General features: G+C 39.5%; 1 protein-coding gene across 1 annotated transcript in view; it reads right to left on the reverse strand.

Moving 5' to 3' along the window:
- The window catches only part of tbc1d8b (TBC1 domain family member 8B), a 65,919-nt gene that overhangs the window by 20,396 nt on the left and 20,868 nt on the right, over positions 1 to 24,655 (reverse strand). The window contains exons 5-12 of the mRNA XM_052022073.1: positions 20,696 to 20,936; positions 18,990 to 19,197; positions 17,728 to 17,904; positions 11,913 to 12,092; positions 9,377 to 9,527; positions 7,626 to 7,840; positions 6,530 to 6,647; positions 183 to 468 (exon numbers count right to left, since the gene is read on the reverse strand). Coding sequence (XP_051878033.1) covers positions 183 to 468; positions 6,530 to 6,647; positions 7,626 to 7,840; positions 9,377 to 9,527; positions 11,913 to 12,092; positions 17,728 to 17,904; positions 18,990 to 19,197; positions 20,696 to 20,936 — 1,576 coding nt within the window. The remainder of the gene's footprint in view (positions 1 to 182; positions 469 to 6,529; positions 6,648 to 7,625; positions 7,841 to 9,376; positions 9,528 to 11,912; positions 12,093 to 17,727; positions 17,905 to 18,989; positions 19,198 to 20,695; positions 20,937 to 24,655) is intronic.

Here is a 24,655-nt window from a genome sequence, read left to right on the forward strand (position 1 = left end):
TGCAGTACACAAACGTATCACAAGATTCCTATTACCACCATTGGCAGAAGAGTATAATTACAAGTTAACGTAGGTGTTACCATAATCAATGCTTGCACTAGAATTCATAAAACATTTAAGAGTGTAAATAAAATGCTATAATTCTTGGCGAAGGTTACAATGACAAGTTCTAAGTTCCATACTTGTTTAAAATGGTGACTGCCTCAGCATCATCTTTGCAGAGTAGCAGCTTGTCCATGTTATAATCTAGAATTGCCAGGCCCAGCTGCAGGATTGCCTTTATACCATCATAGAAAAAACAATCAACAACATTTACTGCACTCTCGATGGGCAGCACAGAAATGAAGATGGTGAGAAACCAGGACAAGGAAACAGATGAGAAAAAAGTCATGTCCGTCATGTGGTCAGTCAACTGAGGAAGGTGGCTTCTAATAAATTCTTCAAAAACTGCCTGGTCCACCAAAGCACCTGTTAAAACAATAAGAACAATAATGCAGGAAACAATTATTTTTCACACCCCATTCAGCTGTATTGATTCTTGTAATCTAATATTCCCCCACCCCCCCCCCCCCCCCCCCCCAAAAAAAGCACTTCACATCAACCTTAAGCCCTTACGAGCCCATTGGCAGGGTTCATAAATCTTTGTATTTATCGAAGGATTTCAAGGCACAAGTTGGTTTAAAATCAATGATTGAACACAATGCCCTTTCATTTGGACAGCAGGAAAGTATAAATCATGAGACAGAAGCAAAACAATGAACCGCAACACTATGTTGCTTTAGTATTAGCATTTATCAGGCAGAAAAATTAGAAATCTATTTATACGTCTCATGCAAATACTGGAAAAATGTTTTATCTTTGCAATGCAGACTGCAGGACAGCCATTCTATTGACGAACATACACACACACACACAAATTATCAATACTCATTAAACAAGCACTGAGGAAATAAGAGATTCACACCATCAAGTTAAAATATTATCTCTTATCTTTCAGACAGGGTTGAATTGTCACAGACTAGTGAAGTGAAACTCATCTTACATACTTGGAAGGACACTGAGAGGCTAAGTTACAAGTAGAATTAAATGGGATGCTCCTTCACCGATCCCACGATAAAAAAGGCAAACATCTTTCGAAAAAGCAAGTGTCGTGAATGAGATTTAAAGCATGAACAAGGATGGTTAAATTTTATTTCAGGTATCTGACATTTGAAGCATTTTGTTTTCATATCCATTTTTGTCCTACCCAAGACTCTTTAAAACCAGCTTTCTATCATAGTGTAAATAAAATTTTCCCATGAAGTGCTGAGAAATGAATTTTAGTCAGCCCAATTTTCAATTAGATAGAAGAATGGGATAAAGGGTCGATGTTAAGAATCCTTTTGTGTCATAAAAATGACGAGGGAATGAAATAGTTGTACGTTTACAAGCTCTTGAGATTGGAAGATAACTAGGTCGAGAACAAGGAGACTGATCTTGAATTTAACCGAATTACTGAGCTTGATACAAGTGAACATAGGTTTACTTTATATCCCCTAATCTCCAACCTACAGGAGCAAAAATAATGCCCTGAATTTTCCTCCAAAATGCTGACATGAACTGCTGGCATTTCCCCATTTAACTGTCTGGAATTTCAGGTTTCCCCACACAAGGGTGTACGTACCCACACGTAAGCTCTGAACTTCAAGGGTGTCTGCTGCTGTCATTCTGACCAACATCTCCCAAATACAGCAGTGGAATACCAACAATTCTACAGCTTGACCAAGAACTCTGACCCTTGGTTCTGCTGCATACGGCACGATGAAAAATTTAAAAAGCTAAAACATGCTGAAAATCTGAATCTGGCATTAGATTTTACGACCGGGGTTCAAATCCGGCCACTGTCTGTAAGGAGTTTGTACGTTCTCCCCATGTCTGTGTGGGTTTCCTCCGGGTGCTCCGGTTTCCTCCCACATTCCAAAGACATACAGGTTAGGAGGTTATGAGCATGCTATGTTGGCGCCAGAAGCGTGGTGACACTTGCGGGCTGCCCCCCAAAATCACTATGCAAAAGATGTACTTCACTGTGTGTTTCGATGTACATGTGACTAATAAAGATCTTATCTTATGAATTAACTGAAATGTATCCAATTGTTTTTAAGTGCTTTAAATAATTTAATGGTTGATTTACTTTTTAAAAAACATTTTTTAAAAACAAATACATAATTATGTAATGACAGATGGTAGGTCAGAGGATTGGACAGAGTACAAAGAAAAGTAAAGATTAATAAGGAAGTACTTTTTCCTACTTTCTTAAAAGAAATAGCCAGTGAGATCGTTGATGTATTAGTTTAAACTTTCCAAAATGTCACTGATTCAGGGGAGGATCCATTAGATTAGAAAACAGCAAATATAATTCATTTATTCAAAAAGAGAGGAAGACAGTTTGAAACTACAAGCTAGTTATCATAACATCTGTCATGGGGAGACTGCTAGAAGCTACTATTAAATATATTATAGCAGAGCATCTAGAAAAATAAAATTAAGGTAATCAGGCAAAGATCAATAGTTTACTGAAAGGGAAATTGTGTTCGACTAATTTATTGAAATTCTTTAGAACATATAACGTTACAGCACAGTATAGGCCCTTTGGCCCACGATGTTGTGCTGATATTTTATCCTACTCTAAGATCTAACCCTTCCCTCCCACATAGCCTTCCATTTTTCTACCATTCATGTGGCTATCTAAGAGTCTCCTAAATGTCCCTAGTATATCTGCCTCCACCACTCTTGTGTCAAAAAAAAACCCTCTACCTTCCTCCAATCATCTTAAAATTATGCCCCCTCGTGTGAGCCATTTTTGCCCTGGGAAAAAGTTTCTGACTGTCCACTCGATCTATTCCTCTTATCATCTTGTGCACCTCTATCAAGTCACCTCTCATCCTCCTTCACTCCAAAGCCCTAGCTCACTCTACCTATCCTCATAAGACATGCTCTCCGATCCAGCAGCATCCTGGTAAATCTCCTCTGCACCCTCTCTAAAGCTTCCATAGCCTTCCTATAATGAGGTGACCAGAACTGAACACAATACTCCAAGTGTGGTCTAACTAGAGTTTTATAGAGCTGCAACATTACCTGGCAGCTCTTGAACTCAATACCTCGACTAATGAAGGCCAACACACCACACGCCTTCTTAACAACCCTATCAACCGGCGCAGCAACCTTGAGGAATCCATGGACGTACACCCTAAGGTCCCTCTGTTCCTCCACACTAAGAGTCCTGCCATTAACCTTGTATTCTGCCTTCAAATTTGATCTTCCAAAATGTATCACTTCACACTTTTCTGGGTTGAACTCCATCTGCCACTTCTCAGCCAGACTCTATCCTATCACTGTCCTGTTGTAACCTACAGCAACCTTCTACACTATCTACAACACCAATAAACTTCGTGTCATCTGCAAACTTACTAACCCACCCTTCCACATCCTCATCCATAAAAATCACAAAGATCAGGCGTCCCAGAACCGATTCCTGCGGAACGCCACTGGTCACCAACCTCCAGTCAGAATATGGTCCGTCTACAACCACCCTCTGTCTTCTATGGGTGAGCCAATTCTGAATCCACAGAGTCAAGTTTCCTTGGATCCCATGCCTCCTGACTTTCTGAATGAGCCTTCCATGAGGAAACTTATCAAATGCCTTACTGAAATCCATGTACACCACATCCACTGCTCCACCTTCATCAATGTGCTTTGTCACATCCTTAATGTCAGATTTGTCACATCCTTTAGAGCAAGATGTGTGGATGTACTAAGACTTCCAGAAGGCACCTAATAAAGTGCAGCATCAAAGATTATTGAGGAAAACAAAAGGAGGTGCAGGAAGTAACATACTGACAGGGCTAGGTCATCGGGAAACAGAAAGCAAGCATAAATTAGTCTTTTACTGGTTGGGAAGTGATATCCCACAGGGATCAACTTTTTACAAGTTATGTTAAGGGATGTTGTCGAAGGTGCGTGGTTGCAAAATTTGCTGATGACAAAGTTAGTTACCTTGCTATTCAGGAAGTTCATATTGGAGGAATTTGGACTTGGCAAGTGCCAGCGTTTAGTTATATCGTAAATTATCTCATTGAAGATTAGACAATCAGGCCATGGTTCTTTTGAAGCCAGCAAATTACCAATAAAATGAAACTAAAATTGAAATCTGAACCGCACTGATAAATGCTAAATTTAAATTCTCTTGTCAAATGATATTCTGGACATAATTAAAACTGTAAACACTTTACAGTAAAAACTGTAAACTTCGAAAGGTTCTGAAACTTACTTACTGTGGATTTATCATTGAAGTGAACTCTGATAGAGCCAGAGATATTTAAGAGCACTCAGCAACAGAAATTTGCACATCAAAAGTTTTCTACAACACTATCTCAAGCAGATCCAAATATAGGTAAGAATTTCACAAGGATACTGTAACGATTTAGTCAAACTCAAAACAAAAAGCTTTTGTGCTGTCAGGCTTTCATTTCACTGGAACAATCTATTTTGTAAAAGAAAGGAACTTGAAATATTCATGCAGGACATTAAGAGGCAGTAACCCAAGCTTATTATCTAAATGGACAACTGAATTGAGAAGAAATGCCACATTTATAGTACTGTTACTTTTACATATGCTCATTTTACATGTACTGACAAAGTACGTGACGTGCTATGGGAGAGAAAAAAGGTTCTGAGTTTTTATAAGTAGACACAACACAGCTTATGTCAGACAGATTGTCTGGGGGTGGAGAAAAACGATTTAGCATTCAAAACAGGAATCAAGATACAAATCAAGCATTAAATACACTTGTATGTACTGAACCATATTATTACAAAAAGCATCCCAAGATTCAGCATATTTGAAGTTGCCACAGGTACATCAGCCATGTGTGTGGGGAAATCGAGACCAAGAGTACCTGCGTCAGACTGAGCCTGGTTATTGGCAATGGTGCTGTTTTCAGCATTATCAGGACTTGTGAGCCAAGTAATCACAGCATGATGGAAGGACATTCTCAGCTATTACACAAACAGTTATTCTGGGAGAAATTAGTAATTACCTCTAGGGAGGGATCAGATGTACTTTGCCCTTGGGATAGATGGAATTTGATCCAAGCAGACACCAAAATATCTCAGTGCTGATCATTATTTACAACTTTCCGGCACCAATCAGCAAAGAGATCACAACCTTTGACAGATAACAACGGCCTGATCTGACCAAGGCTGCACTTAAGCCCTTCAAAACAAATGGCAACACATGGTCTCATTTCTGATGATTACAAATGAGTTCTCAATATCACCAGCAAAACAGTTCTCAACCTTTGGCAAGTTAATCTCCGACTTAACTATGGTTGTACTTAACGTTGCTTATGAAGCAGATAAGCTACTTGTGGCACATCTTTCAACACTGATTCATTAGTACACAACTTGTCTGCAATAAAATTGGTGCAGCTTGTAAATTTCTAATTTGCGTCCAAAACCAGATCTGCTAAGTCTCTTATTCTTGCCTGCTCTGCTTATTCTACGCAAGACTGCTTTGGTGTTCACTGGGCTTTGCACATAAACCACTTATGCATAATTTTTTTTTAAATAAAAGAAAAATTAAGACGACCTTCACAGGAGCAATATGACATAGAATTCACATCAAAGATCCGAGGCAATAAGTGTTAAGGAGAATAACAGCAGAAAAAAGGTAAACAAGAAGAAAGACTTAGAGGAAGAACAGAGTTTAGCGACTGGACAGATGAAGAGATGGCTCCCAAAACAGTGATGGAAATCAGGGATGCAAAGACATAGAAATGGAGGCTTGCAGATACAGGTAGCTCAAAGGACTGGAGTTAATTAAAGAGATTGCAAGGCGTGAAGTCCAAGAGGGATATGAACACAAGGAGAGCATTTTCTCATCATAAGCTGTTCTTCATTTTTGCTATCACAAAGAAAAGGGAAGAGAGAAGCCCGATAAGTGTAATAATGATAGGGGAATGATACAACAGAAGATGGTCAGGAACAGTCAAAGAATAAACAGACAGTTCAAATCTAACTCACAAAAGGGAACATGTGGGTGAGTGAGGACAAAATAGTAAAGGGCAGCTGGAATGGAGTGCTTATAAAAGCTTCTACTCAAAAGGCAACTGCTCAATTGTAGGTTTACAAAATCCAATCTTTTAATTCTTGGTTGTGCCAAATGAAGTCATAAAAATGTAGTGTCACCATTGAACAATGAAAGATTGCTTAAAGAGGCCAAACGGACAACCCTCTCCAGCAAGCTTCAAAAATGCTCCACTGATCAAAATTTATCACTCAATAAATAACATCTGCTGGCATTAATTTATCTAAAGAATGGCAAATGGTAAGGGACTAGGAGAAGTAGATACAGCAGTTATAAACTTATTGTCAGAGGACACTCACAATGAACATTTATTCTTAAATTTAACATACAATATTATTCAATCCTGCATGCCCACTGTAGGCTGTTGTTGAATGAGACTACATTTGGAAATAATTTAAGTCTTACCAATTATTCGACGATTGAAATAATCTGGCAACATCCTTTCACAGACAGCAACCAGTAACCAGAAGGCTTCTTCTTCTTTTGCATAAAGTAGTAAAACTGATGTCAGAATATTCATCGCCTTTTTCAGGTAATGTAAAAGAAAGAACATGCAAATTATTTATTGTAGTATAACTATTCATGTAGTTACAAAATAATGTATTTTGCCTAGGCTTTTCAAACATTAAATGGCATCCAACTTTTGACCTGGTCAATGGAACAGGACAGTCGAGGGTAGCAACAGTGGGTAAGGAACTGTGCATGTAGATATGATCCTATTGCTATGACTAAGTCAAGTTGTTACTTGACTAAACCATGCAAAATCAGTCACCAGATTTTAACAAGGAGGATGCTGCTAGTCCATAAAAGGTCCAGATTGTCCAAGAAATCACAGCAACTTGTATTTACATACCACCTATTAATGCAGCTATCCCAAGGAGCTGTAACCTCAAACACACAGTGGACAGAGTTAGTTTTCAGCTGAATCAGCTTTCCTTACCATCCTATATTCAAATAAAGGCTTGCAGGCTTATCATGGACATAATGGGAAGAATCTCAGCCAGCTCCAATCACCCCTCAAAAAACTATTTATGAAGCCTAACTGCTTGATCTGGCATTGTTCAAGTACAGAGCTGCTCAATTCTGAATTTGCTTTGCCAGACACGTCATTGTGAAGATACTTATACTCCCTGGAAACCCGACTAGGGTCCCAAAACAAATGCCAAATATACACATAGCAAAACGTACATTTCAATTGGCTTGCCAGCAATCAGAATGAGAAACAATTTGTTTGAACTCACTCAGAAAGCAATGCCCCAGTCAGGAAAGTCATGCTGAAAAGCAGAAAAACATTAACCATCAGGAATTTTTTTCCTTGTGTCCTTAATTACTCTTTGGCTGCTCAGATTTATACATATTGAAATATTATCCTCCACTCAATTGCAGAATGAAGTTCAAAACTTTCTTTGCATATGGTTGCCTTGATATTACAGAAGAAACCATGATTTAATATAGTAGCATTTGAAAATAATTAGCTTAACAGTAAGCTACCAACTCTAACCTGGCAATAGCCTATCTTAGGGTTCCGGGAAGCATAGGCTGTGAGAACTCTTCTCAGTGCAGAGATGCCTGTATCACTTTGGAATGCTGGATGTTCAGGCAGTGAGCGATGTAGATCACGTTCTATTTCATCAGTAGCCAGAGTACAGGTACCCATGGATCTTTCCACCAATTCAGTATAATAGCCAGGGTGAGCAGCCATGTCATTAATTGCACCTAAAAGTTGAGTTTACACAAAATTTACTTCTGCCGTTATATTGCCATGGATGACGATGAATAAGTTATTACCATTTAGAAACATCTTTGTAACACTATGAATTGATATAAAATATTATGTAATGGTTTGAAGATAACTTTCTTTTAAGAAAATAAATTGTGTCAGCTGATACATCTTCCTTTAAATATATGGGAATGTTATCCAAAAACTTATCCAAAACTAATCCTGTTCTTAACAAAAGGACACAGATTGGAATTTATGGTAAGAAGATACAGTTAAGCATCTTCCCTCCAAGCACCTGTATACGCACCTCCAAGCACCCCATCCACGCCAGACGTTCTCTCTTCTCCCCCCTCCCATCAGGCAGAAGACATAAAGGCCTTAAAGCAGTTATCACCAGCTACAAGGACAGCTTCTGTCCCACTGTTATAAGACTACTGAACGGTCCCCTAATACAATAACAATGGACTCTTGACCTCAATCTACCTCGTTTTGGCCTTGCACCTTATTGTCTGCCTGCACTGCACTTTCTCTGTAATTGTAACAGAGTTTCACTGAGTACACGTGCCAACAATAAACCAATTCATCAATAAATTTCCATAGTTTGATCATAAGCAAAATTCTCTGCTAACTGTTCTCCAAGCACTGCATTCCAGGGAGGGTATCACTACATTTGTACATTGATGGGAAGAATCAAAGTAGCCGAGAAACCTGAAATGTATTTAACAGGAAGATTTCATTTTCTCCCCTCCATTTCCTGACTGCAATCAGATTGAGAGGATGGCCAGCTGCTGGGGAAGTAACTACATGTGATGGGCCACAGCTGGACAGTGGAGATGGGAATGTGCATGTTTGGGGTGGGTAATTGGGATGAGAAGGCCAGGAGACCCAAGAGAGGAAACAGAGGGAAGATTAATTCAGAGAGAGGACGGCCAGTCAGGGGACAAGAAAACAAGCCTGCTTGAGAAACAAGACTGGGAAACACTCGTGCTGCTCATGATCCACTAAGGTGGATTTACCACTAAAATATACATTTCCTAAGGCTCTACCAAGGCGTCCAAGATCCAGCACTTCTGGATTTTTAGACTTCCTTGCACTAAATCTGATCAGTAATTATTACAAGCCCACGTTTACAAGAAATTACCATCTAAAATGTTGTCTTAATTTCTCCATCTGTCTGGACCAACCCAAACATGCATTAGTGTAATCTGGAAACCACGCGCTGGAGGTAACTTTAATTGTTCCTCATTTTGCCACTAATTCATCAAAGTACCCAACCCCAATCTACTCATTGTCGCTTGAAACTTGCCTTCTACTGGCTCCTGAGGAGTTAAAACAGGCTTTAAACCAAAGAATGCAACATTACAAACTGGATTCTGCTACACATATGTGATTGTGAAAATGTGGGTAAGCATTCTCTGTACTTTGGAAAAACAATGTGGGTCATAATTCCATTCATTCCTGGAAACTTAAATTGCTAAACTTTAATAATTTCAAAAGATTTATTCCACAGTCACACAGGTAGCAATGCACACCTGAAAACAGCAACCAAAGTTCTCCTCTTAAGGCTTCTGGGATTCCTCTCATTACCAGGTCTCGGGTCTTTTTTGTACGAAACATACAGACTCCATGACCATATTCCACAAAATGGATGTTCCATGATTGCACCTTCATCTTTTCTTTCAACTGCAAGTCATAAAAAAAACTGTAGTTTAGAATCTTTCTTAAACCAGACACTGTTATATTGGTAATGAAACAAAGTAATTTTCTGCCTACAATGAACCTGCTGGGGCACATCATGAAACCATCATGGCCTGGAATTTCTTGCCTGGGACTTTTAACAGATGCTCTAGAATCAGCTTACTCTTCCAAACTGGCCTGTTTGCAATATTCAGGCACGAAAAAGAACAAAAAAAACAACAAACGATGGCCAATTTTTTTTTGATTATGCATGTTAGGAGAGGAAGAAGGGTTCTATTGCCTGGCTGGGAACAGCAACTCACTTTGAGACAACATCAGACAATGTCCACCTGAAAGGCCCTTGGACAGGTATATGGATAGGAAGGGTTTAGAGAAATATGGGCCAAACGCAGGCAAATGAGACTAGCTTAGATTGGAACCTTGGTCGGCATGGACCAGTTTGGTCAAAGGGCCTGTTGCCATGCTGTATGATACTAAAAAAAATGTTTTAAAAAAACTACAGCTGCTGGAGTGACTCTCATAATTCCCACCAATCTATGAAACACAACCAACACCCAAATTGCTACAGGACCACTATTTTTTGAAATTTAAACCAGATGCATGTATTATGGGATTTTGGTTTGATATACAGGGCAAAAAACAAGTTTTGTAGTGAAGAAGAGCAAGGACATTTAACCAACCACAACTAATGTTACCACTTGCAAATTCCCCTTTGGGTCACACAGCATCCTGACACTAGAAATATACCACTGTTCCTTCCTCAATACTGGGCTTAAATCCTAGAACTCTTTACCTTCACCACACAAAAAAAAATGGTTCCAGAAGACAACTCACCAATATCTTCTCAGGACCAATAAAGCAGGCACATTACCTGCTAGCCTTGCCAGTAATGTCCAAATCTCATAATAAACAGAAATGTTTTCCCCTAACGTCACTTTCCAATCATACTTCTGTGCTTTTATTTATTCATTCGTGGAATATGGACATCAGTGACAGAGCCAACATTTATTGCACATCCTTAATATTCTCTGAACTGAGGAGAGCTGAGAGTCAACAATGTTGGTAGATTCTGGAATCACAGGGATCAGCCTAGGTAAGGTCAGCAGATTTCTCCCTCCAAAGGGACATCGATGAACCAAATGTGTTTTTTAAAGCAACAATATAGTAATTTCATGAATAATGTCACTGAGACTTATTTTTAAATTCCAGATTTTCTAAACTCCTTGAATTTGATAAATGTCTTAAGTATTCATTCTTCTCAATTCAGCTAATTTATTCAACATATTTGATTACTGTGAGTCTTTATACTTTTATAATCAATTTTACAATTCATTTAATCTTTAGCCAATTTAGTATTTAAAACCTCAAACTATTTGTTTCACTTAATGTAGCCTCCACAATACCATCTCACAAGTGCAGCCTACACATGCTGTACCTCAAATGTACCCCTCTAATGCGCATACTTGAATTTCTGTGTGTTGCTCATCAGCCATCCACATAACCCCTCTTAACAATTTTTAAACATTATGGCAGGTCTTTGCTCGCACTACAAATGCTCAGCTGAGACAAAAACAATTTTTTTTTTCTCCCACACATGTATAGGTAGCAGTGATCAGGCACTTCAATCCTATCAATTTGATCAGGACCCAGAACCAAAATCTTAAAGGGTAGTGGAATATCCACAATATTGCATAGAACAGTGCAGCACAGGAGCAGCTCCTTTGGCGCATGATGTTTGTGCTAACCCCGATGCCAATCCAAACTAATCTCATCTGCCAGCCCATGTTCTACAACCCTCCACTTCCTGCCTGCTCACTTGCCTGTCTAAATGCCTTTTGTATTTTGCAGTACGTTTAAATAAAATTACCCATGAGAGAAAAAAGAGTATTTTTTTTAATATAATGGCATAACCAACCTCAGGATTCCAGATTATTTAAGCACTGTAATAATATATTGTACAAAGCGCATTACATTATACAGGCAACCTCCGTGTTATGGGCAGGGGAGCATTCCTAGAAAACAGGCCATATCGTGATTTTCCATAACTCGAAGCCACGACATCTGCACGTGCGTCAAGAAATGTGAGTTGAAAAAAAAGCGTTTATTTACTTACTTTTTCTCCACATAAATTCTGTAAGAGCAAATTTTATTCTACTTCTCAAATTTTCTGTAAGTGAAATCTGCAAGGGTGAATTTCCATAACCTGAACAGCTGTAACATGGGGGTTGCCTGTACCTTAACCGCCTAAACCTGCAAGTTGAAAAATTTATAACTGGACATAATTAACCAGAAGTCACTATAGAGATGATACAGCAAGATATCTGTAAACTGCATACCAAGTTTTAACATACAAACAAAAAAATTACTTGCCATTTTTGAATCCAGATTTTCTGCATCTTGTGGATGAAAGACTCTCATTAATGCTTCAGTGTTGACTGTTCTATTGCTTTCTTTAAGTAAAGCACTATGCTGTTCGCCAGTAAATGAAAGCATAGGATCACTGTGCCCAAAGAAAGTACCATCTTCCTGAGCACTTTCTAGACACGATTTCTACCGAAATAAAAAGATACATCTTAGGTCAGCTATGAGCATTCAGCTTCTGCAGCAAGGAAAGTTTGATCAGCTCAGCTCCACCAAGGCAATTTTTAAAACCATTTTCACATTTAACTACAATCCATGGTTAAGTTTTGCAACAAACAATTTGTTGATGTTTTGAGTCGAAACCCTGCATCGGTCAGCATCTGGAGTCTCTTGTGTCTCCATGATCAAGCTTTGCCCTACAGATTTAGAATAGTTTTACCAATATGACAATAATGTCCAGATCCATGTATGGAAAATTTAATAACTCCAGTATATAAAAAATTACTGTCAGAAAGGACATGATACCCTAAGAAACATGCAGAAAAAGGCTTACTAGAGAGGTTCCACAAATGAGGGATTCACAATACAGTATCCTCTCAGCTATCGGGCAGCCAAGGGGAATGGGAGGTGTTGATTGCATGAATATGCCCATTGCATGAGAATTCTATGCAAAAACCTTAAGATAAATTGCTAAACTGTCTCAACAGTCTCTGAGTGCAGGAAGAATTCTTTAATGTTTGCACTTTAATGTCATAAGTCTTTGAGGAACCAATGTAGAATTCTTTCATAAGAAGATTACAATTATCCCTTTTTCCCTGTCTTTCACATATTTCCATTTTCTGTTTCAATATCAGAATATAGAACATAGAAAATTACAGCACTGGACAGACCATTCAGCCCATGATGTTGTGCTGATCTTGATGCCAATTTATACTAAACGTCCTCCTCCTGTGTATCATCCACACCCCTCCATATTCATGTGTCTATCTAAAAGTCTCTTAAACTCCACCAAACTGCCTGCTTCCACCACTACCCCTAGTAACCCATTCCAGGCACCCACCACTCTCTATGTAAAAAAAAACCCGCCCTTCACGTCACCTTTAAACTTCCCCCCTCTAACCTTAAAAGCATGTCCTCTGGTGTTTGACATTTCTACCCTGGGGAAAAGATTCTGACTGTCTACCCTATCTATGGCTCTCATAATTTTAAAAACCTCTATCAGGTCTCCCCTCAGTCTCCGATGCTCTAGGGAGAACAACCCAAGTTTGTCTAACCTTTCCTTATAGTTCTAATCCAGGCAGCATCCTGGTAAACCTCTTCTGCACCTTCTCCACAGTCTCCACATCCTTCCTGTAATAGGGTGAACAGGACTGCACACAATACTCCAAGTGTGGCCTAACTAAAGTTTTATATAGCTGCAGCATGACTTCCTTACTCGTATACTCAACACCCCTACCAATGAAGGCAAGCATGCCATATGCTGCCTTTACCACCTTTCCACTTGTGTAGCCACTTTCAGTGATCTATGGACCTGGACCCCAAGATCCTTCTGTACCTCAATGCTATTAAGGGGTCTACCATTAACTGTATACTTTCTCCTTTCATTGTTGCCTCCCAGGCGCAGGGGTTAGGGATGTCTGAGTGGCTGCAGGGCATTCTGGAAGGGGAGGGTGAACAGACAGTTACCGTGGTGCATGTAGGTACCAATGATATAGGAAAAAAGCAGGACGAGGCCCTACAAGCTGAATTTAGGGAGCTAGGAGATAGGTTTAAAAAGTAGGACCTCAACAGGTAATAATCTCAGGATTACTACCTGTGCCACGTGCCAATCAGAATAGGAATAGAAGCATAGTTCGGATGAATATGTGGCTTGAGCAGTGGTGCAGGAGGGAGGGTTTCAGGTTCCTGGGGCATTGGGACCAGTACAAACTAGACTGTCTATACCTGGGCAGGACTGGGATCAATGTCCACTGTGGATTGTTTGTTAGTGCTGTTGATGAGGGTTTAAACTAATATGGCATGGGGATGGGAATCCATGCAAAAAGACAGGGAAACAAAGCAGAGACCAGAGCAAAAGTTAGAAAAGAGAAGTAAGAGTGAAGTACAGTAAAGTCAAACGCAAAGGACACAAACGTTACTAGATTCTAAAAGTACAATGAGCGCAAGGGTACTTTATCTGAATGCCTGTAGTATTCAAAACAAGGTCAGTGAACTTGTGGCACAAATCAGTACAAAGGGGTATGATTTAGTGGTCATTACAGAAAGGTAGCTGCAGGGTGGAGATGAGTGGGAATTAAATATCCAAGGGTAACAGGTAATACGGAAGGATAGGCAGGAGGGAAAGGGAGACAGGGTAGCACTCTTAATTGAGAATGATATCAAGGCGATAGTGAGAGACAATATAAGATTTAAGGAGCAGAATGTTGAGTCCATCTGGGCAGAGATAAGGAACAGTAAAGGGAAAAACAAATCACCAGTGGGAGTTGTCTATAGGACACCGAATAATAACATTATAGTGGCACAGGCAATAAACCAAGAAATATTTGATGCATGTAAGAATGGAATGGCAGTTATCATGGGGGACTTTAACTTTCACATCGATTGGGTGAATCAAGTTGGTTGAGGCAGTCTTGAGGAGGACTTCATAGAATGCATCTGTGATAGCTTTCTTGAACAGCATGTTAGTGAACCTACAAGGGAACATGCTGTCTTAGATCTAGTCCTATGCAATGAGACAGGTAAAGTTCAAGATCCTCTTGGAAAGAGTGATCATAGTATGATTGAATTTCTCATACAAATGGAAGATGCAATAGTTTGATCTAAAACCAGTATATTATGCCTAAACAAGGGGATGAGGGAGGAGTTGGCTAGCATAAACTGCAAGCACAGATTACATGGTAGGACAGTTGAGGAACAGTGGAAGACTTTCAAAGAGATTTTTCACAGTGCTCAACAAAAGTATATTCCAGTTAAAAGCAAGGACAGTAAGGGTGGGGAGAGCCGGCCTTGGATAACTAAGGAAATAAAAGAAGGCATCAAGCTAAAAGCTCATGCATACAAAGTTGCCAAGAGTAGTGGGAAACTGGAAGATTGGGAAAACTTTCAAAAGCAACAAAGATCACTATGCAAGCGATAAAGAAAGATAGATTTTGAAAGTAAACTGGCACAAAATATAAAAACAGATAGTAGAAGATTTTATAATTATATAAAGCGGAAAAGGGTAGCTAAAGTGAATGTAGGTCCCTTGGGGGAATTAATATTGGGTGATGTGGAAATGGCCAAGGCCTTGAACGACTATTTTGTAGGTCTTCATGGTGGAGGACACGTCTAACATGCCAAAGAGAGATGCTATGGATACGATGGGAGGGCGAGGACCTCTATGCAATCGTTGTCACTAAAGAGGCAGTGATGAGTAAACTAGTGGGCCTAAAGGTAGACAAGTCCCCGGTCCTGATGGGAAGCATCCCAGGGTACTGAAAGAAATGGCGGAAGTTACAGTAGAGGAGTTTGTGATAATTTACCAAAATTCTCTGAACTCTGAGCAGGTTCCGGCGGATTGGAAGACAGCAAATGTCTCGCCACCTTTTTTAAAAAAAAGGATGTAGGCAAAAGGCAGGTAACTACAGGTCAGTTAGCTTAACATCTGTAGTCTGGAAAATGTCTGAAGCTATCATTAAGGAAGAAATAGCAAGACATCTGGATGGAAGTGGTTCCATCAGGCAGACACAGCATGGATTTAGGAAGGGCACATCCTGTTTGACAAACTTACTGGAGTTCTTTGAGGATATAATGAGTGCAGTGGATAGAGGGGAACAGGTGGATGTTGTATACTTGGATTTCCAGAAGGCATTCGATAAGGTGCCATATAAAAGATTTATCCATAAAATAAAGATGCATGGAGTTGGGGGTAATGTATTAGCATAGATAGAGGATTGGTTAATCAATAGAAGGCAGAGAGTTAAGATAATTGGGTGTTTCTCTGGTTGGTAATCAGTGGTGAGCGGGTTGCCGCAGGAATCTGTGCTGGGCCCACAACTGTTCACAATATACATTAACGATTTCGAAGGGGGACCGAGTGTAGCTGTTGACACTAAGTTGAGTGGAAAAGCAAATTGCGCAGAGGATGCAGAGAATCTGCAGAGAGATATAGACAGGTTAAGTGAGCGGGCAAGGGTCTGGCAGATGGAATACAATGTTGGTAAATACGAGGTCATCCACTTTGGAAGGAAAAATAGAAGATCAGATTATTATTTAAATGGTGAAAGATTGCAGCATGCTGTTGTGCAAAGGGACTTGTGCATGAATTGCAAAAGGTTGGTTTGCAGGTGCAACAGATAATCAAGAAGGCAAATGGAATGCCGGCCTTCATTGCTAGAGGGACTGAATTTAAGAACAGGGAGGTTATACTCCAACTGTACAGGGCACTGGTGAGGCCGCACCTGGAGCACTGTGTGCAGTTCTAGTCTCCTTAGTTGGGGAAGGATATACTGGCTTTGGAGGTCGTGCAGAGGAGGTTCGGGTTGAATCCAGAGATGAGGGGATTAGCCTATGAGAGATTGAGTCACCTGGGACTATACTTGCTGGAATTCAGAAAAGTGGAGAGGAGATCTCATAGAAACATAAAATTATGAAAGGTATAGATAAGATAGAGGCAAGAAGGTTGTTTCCACTGTAGGTGAGACAAGAACTAAGGGACATAGCCTCAAGATTCAGGGGAATAGATTTAGGACAGAAATGAGAAATTGCTTTTCCCCAGAGACTAGTGGATCTGTGGAATTCTCTGCCCAGGGAAGCAGTAGAGGCTACCTCATTAAATATATTTAAGACGCAGTTAGATAGATTTTTCCATCGTAGGGGAATTAAGGGTTATGGAGAGAAGGTAGGTAGATGAATCTGAGTCCACGGACAGTACTACTTATGTTCTAAACTCCATCTGCCACTTCTCTGCCCATATCTGTAACTGATCTATACCTGGTGTATTCTCTGATCGTCCTTTACACTGTCCACAACTCCACCAATCTTGGTGTCATCTGCAAACTTGTTAATCTACATTTTCATCCAAATCAGTAACATGCATCACAAACAGAGGTCCCAGCACCAATCCTTGCAGAATACCACTGGTCACGGACCTACAGCCAGAACAACAGCCTTCCACCCCTTATCTGTCTTCTCTGGGCAAGCCAGTTCTGAATCCAAACTTGCAATTCACACTGGATCCCATGCATCTTTATCTTCTGAATCAACCTACCTCGAGGGACCTTATCATGTGTTTCTGTTTTGTACCTTCACCAGGAGTATTCATATCCAACAGTGGATAGAAGGGAGAAATACTGTACAGTTTAAGAAACACAATTGGAACCAATCACCACTTGTACACACGAGGGCCTGAGGACAAGCTGCTGTGCTACAGGCTGATGGGAGACAGCCTAAACAAAAATCACATTGGAACCCAGTGTGCCAAATTCAAATTTGTTTTTGAAAAAAATTATGAAATTGCTTAATATTCTTAGTAATTTTTGCCAGTCGCATGAGAAATTCTGGATGCTTAACTACTAGATGAATGAGAGTTTGTGTGTGGACATCACTGACAATGCCAGCATTTATTGTCCATCCCTAGCTGCCCCTGAACTGAGTAGGTAATGAAGAGTCTACAACACAAGTAGGTTTGCAATCATAAATGCTATAGTTGTAAAAAAAAGGATTAGGAACTTTATAACAATCCTTTGGTTTCATGGTTACTGTTAATGGAACCAGCAATTCTGTAATTTAAACAACCAGTACCTTTTACAATGAGCTGCTTTTACAATCACACAAAGATCTTTACCTCTTCCTTTCCCAAAGTGCCTTGTGTGCTTCCACTCGTGTCACACTTCAGCCTCCCTTCGAGTTTCTTCACAAGACCGTCACGGTCCTTAATTTCAGTGAAGCGGAAGGTTATTTTACTTCTGGTACTGAAGGAGATGTGTTTGCCTGAACTGTCTGGCGTTTCCATACCAGTGACCTGTTGGAGAACTCACATCAATTTGATGTTCACATTCCCATAACCTCTAGCTAGCTTATGGTGTTGGTGAGGCTGAAGATGAAAAAACATTGGAAATAGTTCAAATACATCAAGATATCCATTATTAAGATTGATAACTACAGCATGAAGCAAACCATTTATGCATAAGGAAGGTTTAGAGGATGGACAGGAAAGGTTAAGGAGGATATTGGCCAAACGCAGGCTAATGAGACTAGCTCAGGTAGGCAACTTAGTCAGCATGGACAAGTTGCACTGAAGAGCTTGTTTCTGTGCTGTAAAAAAAACTATGACTGATGTTATAGCACTTGTGAGTAGAGCTTTTATACTTTCTTAAATACTGCAAAGATTTCAAGCTCCTGTTTGATGTGTCACATCAAAATAGATAATCAATTAGCTAAACATTTAATGTTGCAACAGCATTTTTGTGAAAATAGACCATTCTTTCACAAGCAATGTATAGCCCTAAAATCAGAGAAACATGTAAAATAAAAAGGCCTTTAAAACTAGAAGCTACAATGCAATTTTACCTGTGGAAAAATGTTGGTTTGAATTGCAATATAAAGAAAAACACAGCCAGATCAGTGAGTTTTAGAACAGCATCTCTCTGGATTAAATGCTGACATTGTGGGAACAGAGACCCTGAACATTTCTCAAACTGTCCATAATTCCCAACCCCCACCACCCCCCCAATCACCCCTTTCCAAAGAAAGCGAGCAGTGAGAATGGCATGGTGCACTCACCCTCTGAATTCTTCTTTTTTTTCCCTCTTAGGGAGTGCCCAGCTCCCCAGAACCTCCCTGCAAAGATAGCAGCAGAAAATCTGTGTAACCCAAACCTACATTGCAGGTTAATAATAAGCTTCCTTGGTGTGACTGTAGTATAAATAGGGCCATAAGCATTTCTCGCCTTTTCTCTACAGTGCCAAGAAAAGGCACTCCAAACTTGGATTTCTAACAGTTTTAGTCTTAACCACTTCTATGAAATTTCTAAGAAAGGTCTGTCAGGGGTTTAACCCCAAATTCTTCTGATGTTACAAATCAAATACACTGTTTATTATACATTACCTCCCGCATTGGAATGATTACATTACAATGATTTGCATCCTGGCTACTGAAGCAGATGTAGTTATCTGAAATGAACATTTTCCCAAATGCGTGGGCATGGCAAAAAGGAATCCAAAGAAAACAGTCGAGTATGTCATCCAGACTTTCTTCCCTGGGAAGCCTAAAGAGTGCAGTGAAATATTCATTCCTCGCTCGATTCTCCAAAAGTCTAAAGGAAAACAAAAAGGAATGCAACCAATTTAACAGGCCAGCTTTATGACGCATTCAAAAAAATTACATTGCTTGGCTTAAAACACAAACAAAACCACTCAGAACTATCCTGGGGCTCTACTTAACGTATCAATACTGGACTGCACCTTTGGTGTGCCATCAAAAATACTTTAGATATAAAATAGTGTACTTCACTGCAATATATTTTCCTTTCCAATATACACATGGAAACTGGGGTTTGCTTAAAAAAGACATGATCCTTCTTAAATAATCTGAACTATTTTGCTAACTTATCAACTTATTACCAAGCCAGAGAGGGGAGTAGGGACAAGAACTTGGAAGAGAAAGGAGTGGAGGGATTGCGAGATGGATGTATGATAGGAAATTTTGGTCAAATTATGGTCATGTATTTTTCCTTTAAATCTTTTAAAGAATTCCTAAGACAAAGAAAATATTCATTTTGTGTAAAAGATGGGTGCACTATCTTCTATACAAAAGCCACCACATCCATATATCAAATTAAATAGTGGATACACCACTAACACATGAAGATAATGCCTACAAAAGCACTGGTTAACTGCGAGATTCAAATGAAAGAATTTCAAACCTTGTGCGTTCATGACTTCAGAGTCATGAGTCCTGCCTAGATCTAGTCTCAACTTTTACACTAGTACAACCCAGAGAGCAAAAAAAGCACACTCCTGCATTATAGAAGGTGGTCAAAGAATGCAGGGGAGAATTCAGCCAATAAACAGTGTGCTTCAATAAAAGACAAATGATGCAAAAAACAAAAAAGAAAGTGACAGCACAGAAGATAAAGCAGAACAAGATTAGTTTACAAATAACTATTGCATTCATCAGCCATTCTCATCGGGTACATGAGCACAATGGTTAAATTAGTGAACTAGTAATGAAGAGACCTACACTATGATCCTGATACCAATTTCAAATCCCAAGACATCATTAAATTTATTTAACGAAATAATCTAGATTAAAAAGCTACGTTCAGTAATGCCAGTCTGAAATTACTCAATTGATGCAAAAATAACCAATTCACTATTGGCAAGGAAACCTATCATTCCTAGCCAGAATGCCTATATTTGACTCTACACCCACAGCAATGTGGCTGATGCTTAAACCCCCAATTCAAAGCAAGTAATTCAGTACAAGAAGCAACTGGGGATGGGCAATAAAGACATTCACATCCTACAAATGAATGCAAGTACAACAGTAGTGAAAGGTGGATAAAGGCTTGGTCCATACTTTCAATGACGTCCCATTCTCAGCTGCCTTACATGAGCAGCTATTCAATGGTAATCAAGAGCATTCAGAAAACAAAGAAATTTCAGGGGTCACCTATACATGATCAGTCTTTAAGAGTTTTTGATTAACATAGAAGTTTTTCCTTCAATAATATCATAATCCAAAACAGAAAATGTCCAGGATTTCTTGATGCTTTGGGTATCTCAGTGCTGAGCAACATTTTTTTTCATTACCTTTTTGTTATTTGTAAATGGTCACTGAGCAATAAATCCATTTCAAAGGTTTCTTTGTCAAATAATCTCTTTACGGCATAATCTGCAAGCTGTTCCATCAGCAGAAATGTTTCATTTAAATGCATGAACATTGAAAAGTAGTAGTCTTCTCCATGACTGCAAATGTGTATGCTCTCAGAGAGGATGACACTTGTTGTCTTTGTAAGCCTTGATACTTCATCCCAGGAAATAATAATCTTAACTGCAAGTTAAACAGAAGTTAGAAAATCAATATAAGTAGTAATTACTGACAAAGCTTTATAGTAAAGAATGAAGTTGGTTAAACGCCAAATCCACAGATCTTCATACTCCACTTTCCAATGGAGCACAAAATAATTGCAGCAATATTTTTCAAACGTGTGTGTATATTGAAGCATCTATAAATATTAATATCTTTGGAGATCTGTAGCATTAGTTTCTAAAATTGTGTTCCTGACTCAACCAAAGAAAGGAATGTAACAGCAGCATCCAAAACAAAATGGAAAAATCTAACAAACTGCATTTGATGGTCTTGTGGCTCAAAGTTTAAGAATACGTTTATTACTTTTAAGGTCTGAAGTGTGATGTAAAGTGAGCAACATCAATTCCAGAAAATGAAAACCGGGAAGAAAAAAAATACAATATCCTCCTTTTTAATAATAGTACCCAACATTAAAATCATCCAGTTTACACTCAACCTCCTCCAGCCAAGAGTGTTGCAGCCTTCTTTGCTCAAACCTTTTGTGCACCTTTCCTGCACTCTGACCAACAAACAGCAATGGAACCTTCAGTCACCTCAGTTCCACTGTCTGGAGCACACTTCCCACTTAACCTTAGTCTTTTAAGTGCCTTCTGTAACGTCATCTTTCCAATCAGCTTTTCAATTACTTTGTCTAACCTTTCCTTCCACACCCCAGAAACTAGTTTTCCCAATATGCTGAAATGTTCTTTTACATTAGAGCCATGTTATAACAGCATGATGTTATGGAGAACAATGATGTGCATATGATATTTAAGAACATAAGAAACAGGGGCAGGACTTGTCCATATGGCCCCTTGAGCCTACTCCAACATTCAATAAGATCATGTCTTATCTGATCTTGGACCCAACTCTACTTGCCTGCCCACGTCCTGTAAATCTGGGCTCTCCTGCACCTCAAAAATCTATCTCAGCCTTGAATATATTCAATGACTTAGTCTCTGGAGCTCTATAGGTTGAGAATTACAAAAATTCACAAACTTCAAGAGAAAAGAATTCTTCATCTCAAATATGAACGTACTTATTTTGAAATGATGCAACCTCATTCTGGAGTCTCTCCCAAGGATTGAGTCTCAGGCAATCAGTATCTGCTGTGGATCAAGAAAGAGGTAGTGGAGATTTATGACCTAGAGGGTGGAGCACAAGAAGCCTGTGGGACACACATTGAAGAAGTTGTATCTGGATGGCACACCAACATGGATCAGACTATTACACCCAAGGAGCGGTAAAGACACAGGGTAAGGGTAAATGTGCAGGGATACAAGGTTGGAAAATTAAGGTAGGACTGAACAAGACTTAGAGTGCAAGAAAGATGCACAAGAGAAGCCAAGAAAGAGATGAATGCAGCATCAATTAATTTGCAGTGAGGCATGTTGGCAACAGAATTTCTATCCATCTGGTGATCAAGGACATACAGCAGGGGATCCTGGATTAAATTAATTGGCACTGAAGAATGTCCAATATAGCACCTATTCACCTAATCTGTGCACTCAAATCTAAAGACAGGCTCGAAGCACTACTTTCTGCCTCAAAGCAAGAGCGTAACACCCAATGTAAAGCAAAATGGCTCATTTCTGAGACACAACCAGAGTGTGGTTTCCAATGATCCTCTACCCTACAGAGTCAGGACACAACCAGTAATACATTTTGTTTACTTTGTTTTGCCTTGTCCCTCCATTAAGTTTTCATTGGTGTTTCTCATTTCTTATTCCCTTATGAAATAGTAAGCCATTTAGCCCAGTGGCTCTATGCCAGCTCTCTCAGCATTTCCCCACTTATTTCCCCATAACCAATTCTCTTTCATTCTCAAAAACTCCCTCCTGATTTAGCTGCCACCCATCTATACTAGATTCCTTCCAGCATGTCTTTGGGATGTGGAAGCAAACTGCAGCAACAAGGGGAAAACACACGTAGTCACAGGGAGAATGTGTAAACTCCACACAATGGCACCTGTGGTTCAAACTGATCTCCAGCACTAGAGTTGTGCAGCAGCAATACTAACTGTTGCACCAGCTTGCTGCATTTAAAGGCACACTTGATGTAGTCCACACATTTCACAGTAACTCAAATAGGAACATTTTTATTAAAAAAACAAGATGCTGGAGGAACTCAGCAGACCACGCAGCATCCATGGAGAACAACAGTCAACGTTTCGGCTCAGGGCCTGGCCTGCTGAGTTCCTCCAGCATCTTGTTGTTTTTTTTCATCTAGATGCCAGCATCTGCAGTCCTTTGTTTCTCTTGCATTTTTATTAAGTAGCAGCATTATTATTATTACATTGGCTCAGTTTTAACTTCAGTTGCCCTAAGCCTTTATATGCTACAGGTGTTTTCAGTGTTAAAGCTGGAAACAGAAGGCAGTGTTAGGATCCAAATAGTGCAGCAGGCTCAGTGGAACAAAAGGCCTCGTCCTGCTCCTGTGTTCTTAAACCAATATTGGGGATGGAAGCAGTAAGATCATCTTTCTCTCATGTTAACATTGTTTTGAGGATAGTCAGAAACATCTATTAATAAATCTCACCTCTGAACCCAAAGGTTAAGGGATTAAGTACCATTCCAAAGACTGGAGGAAAAATGTTTGACCTGATACTTCCAGCACATTAATGAAAAAGGAGCTACATTACTGGAGATGCTGTCTTTTGGATGAGGTGTTAAACCAAAGCCTTATCTGCCTTCTCCAGTGAAAGTAAAAAGTCACAGGGAAACATTTCTAAACGGAATAAGGAAGTTATTTTCAATGTCCTGGCCAATATTTATCCCTTAATGACACCTGTAGGCTTCTGTTTGGAGCCTGCAACACACAAATAGGCTGCCACATTCCCCATTTTTTCACGTTTTACAGCACAAGTAGTAAACTGGAATACAAGTATTTGAACCAAATTCTGATATCAACCACCATATGGAAAATCAATATGGAAAAGGATCAATAGTTGAATTGTAAATGTAAACATGATGTCTATATTTAGGAACATTAATAGAAAATAATCCTATAATGGCCTTTTAAAAGGCAGCATAGGAGTCACTATTGTGACAGCACCTACCAAAGCCACAAAGTCCACCATCAAGGAGAAGGCGAGCAATGGCACGGGAGCACCACTACCCACAGGGTGCCATCCAAGTTATGACATGGAAATATCTCATCATTCCTGCATCATCTCCAGATTTAAACTGCAGAACTCCCTGCCCAACACCATTGTTGGTATACCCTCACCAGAAGGATGGCAGTTGTTTGAGCAGGATGTTCACATCACCTTCTCAAGTGCAGTTAAGGACAAGCAGTAAGTGCTCATTGTACCTTTAATGCCTGCCTGGACAGAAAACCATTAAGACAAAGAAATTAACTTCTTTACTGGTGAAAGTGTCTGATCTGTATTTTCCACCACAGAAAGATATCGCAGGAGAATCCAATCCCAGCATAACACCTACTCCTTACAAAAGGTCAATACTTTCTAAGATAACTCATTCACAGCTGCCTCCATTATCTTGTAAATCTAGTCTTTTCTACCCCACAAAAACAAGAATTAATGCTGCCTAGAAGCATTACAGTTATGACCTCTCAACAAGTGCATGGTTTACAGCCTTCTCCATGTACATTTGTAGCAGCAGGGGTATTCAAATGTACAATTAGAATGCAGGCAGAATAAGTGATGAGTCACAAGACAGCTCATTAGTCTTGATTCTAGC

The sequence above is a fragment of the Pristis pectinata genome, chromosome 8 (genome assembly GCF_009764475.1).
Source record: "Pristis pectinata isolate sPriPec2 chromosome 8, sPriPec2.1.pri, whole genome shotgun sequence".
In the NCBI taxonomy this organism is placed as follows: Eukaryota; Metazoa; Chordata; class Chondrichthyes; order Rhinopristiformes; family Pristidae; genus Pristis; species Pristis pectinata.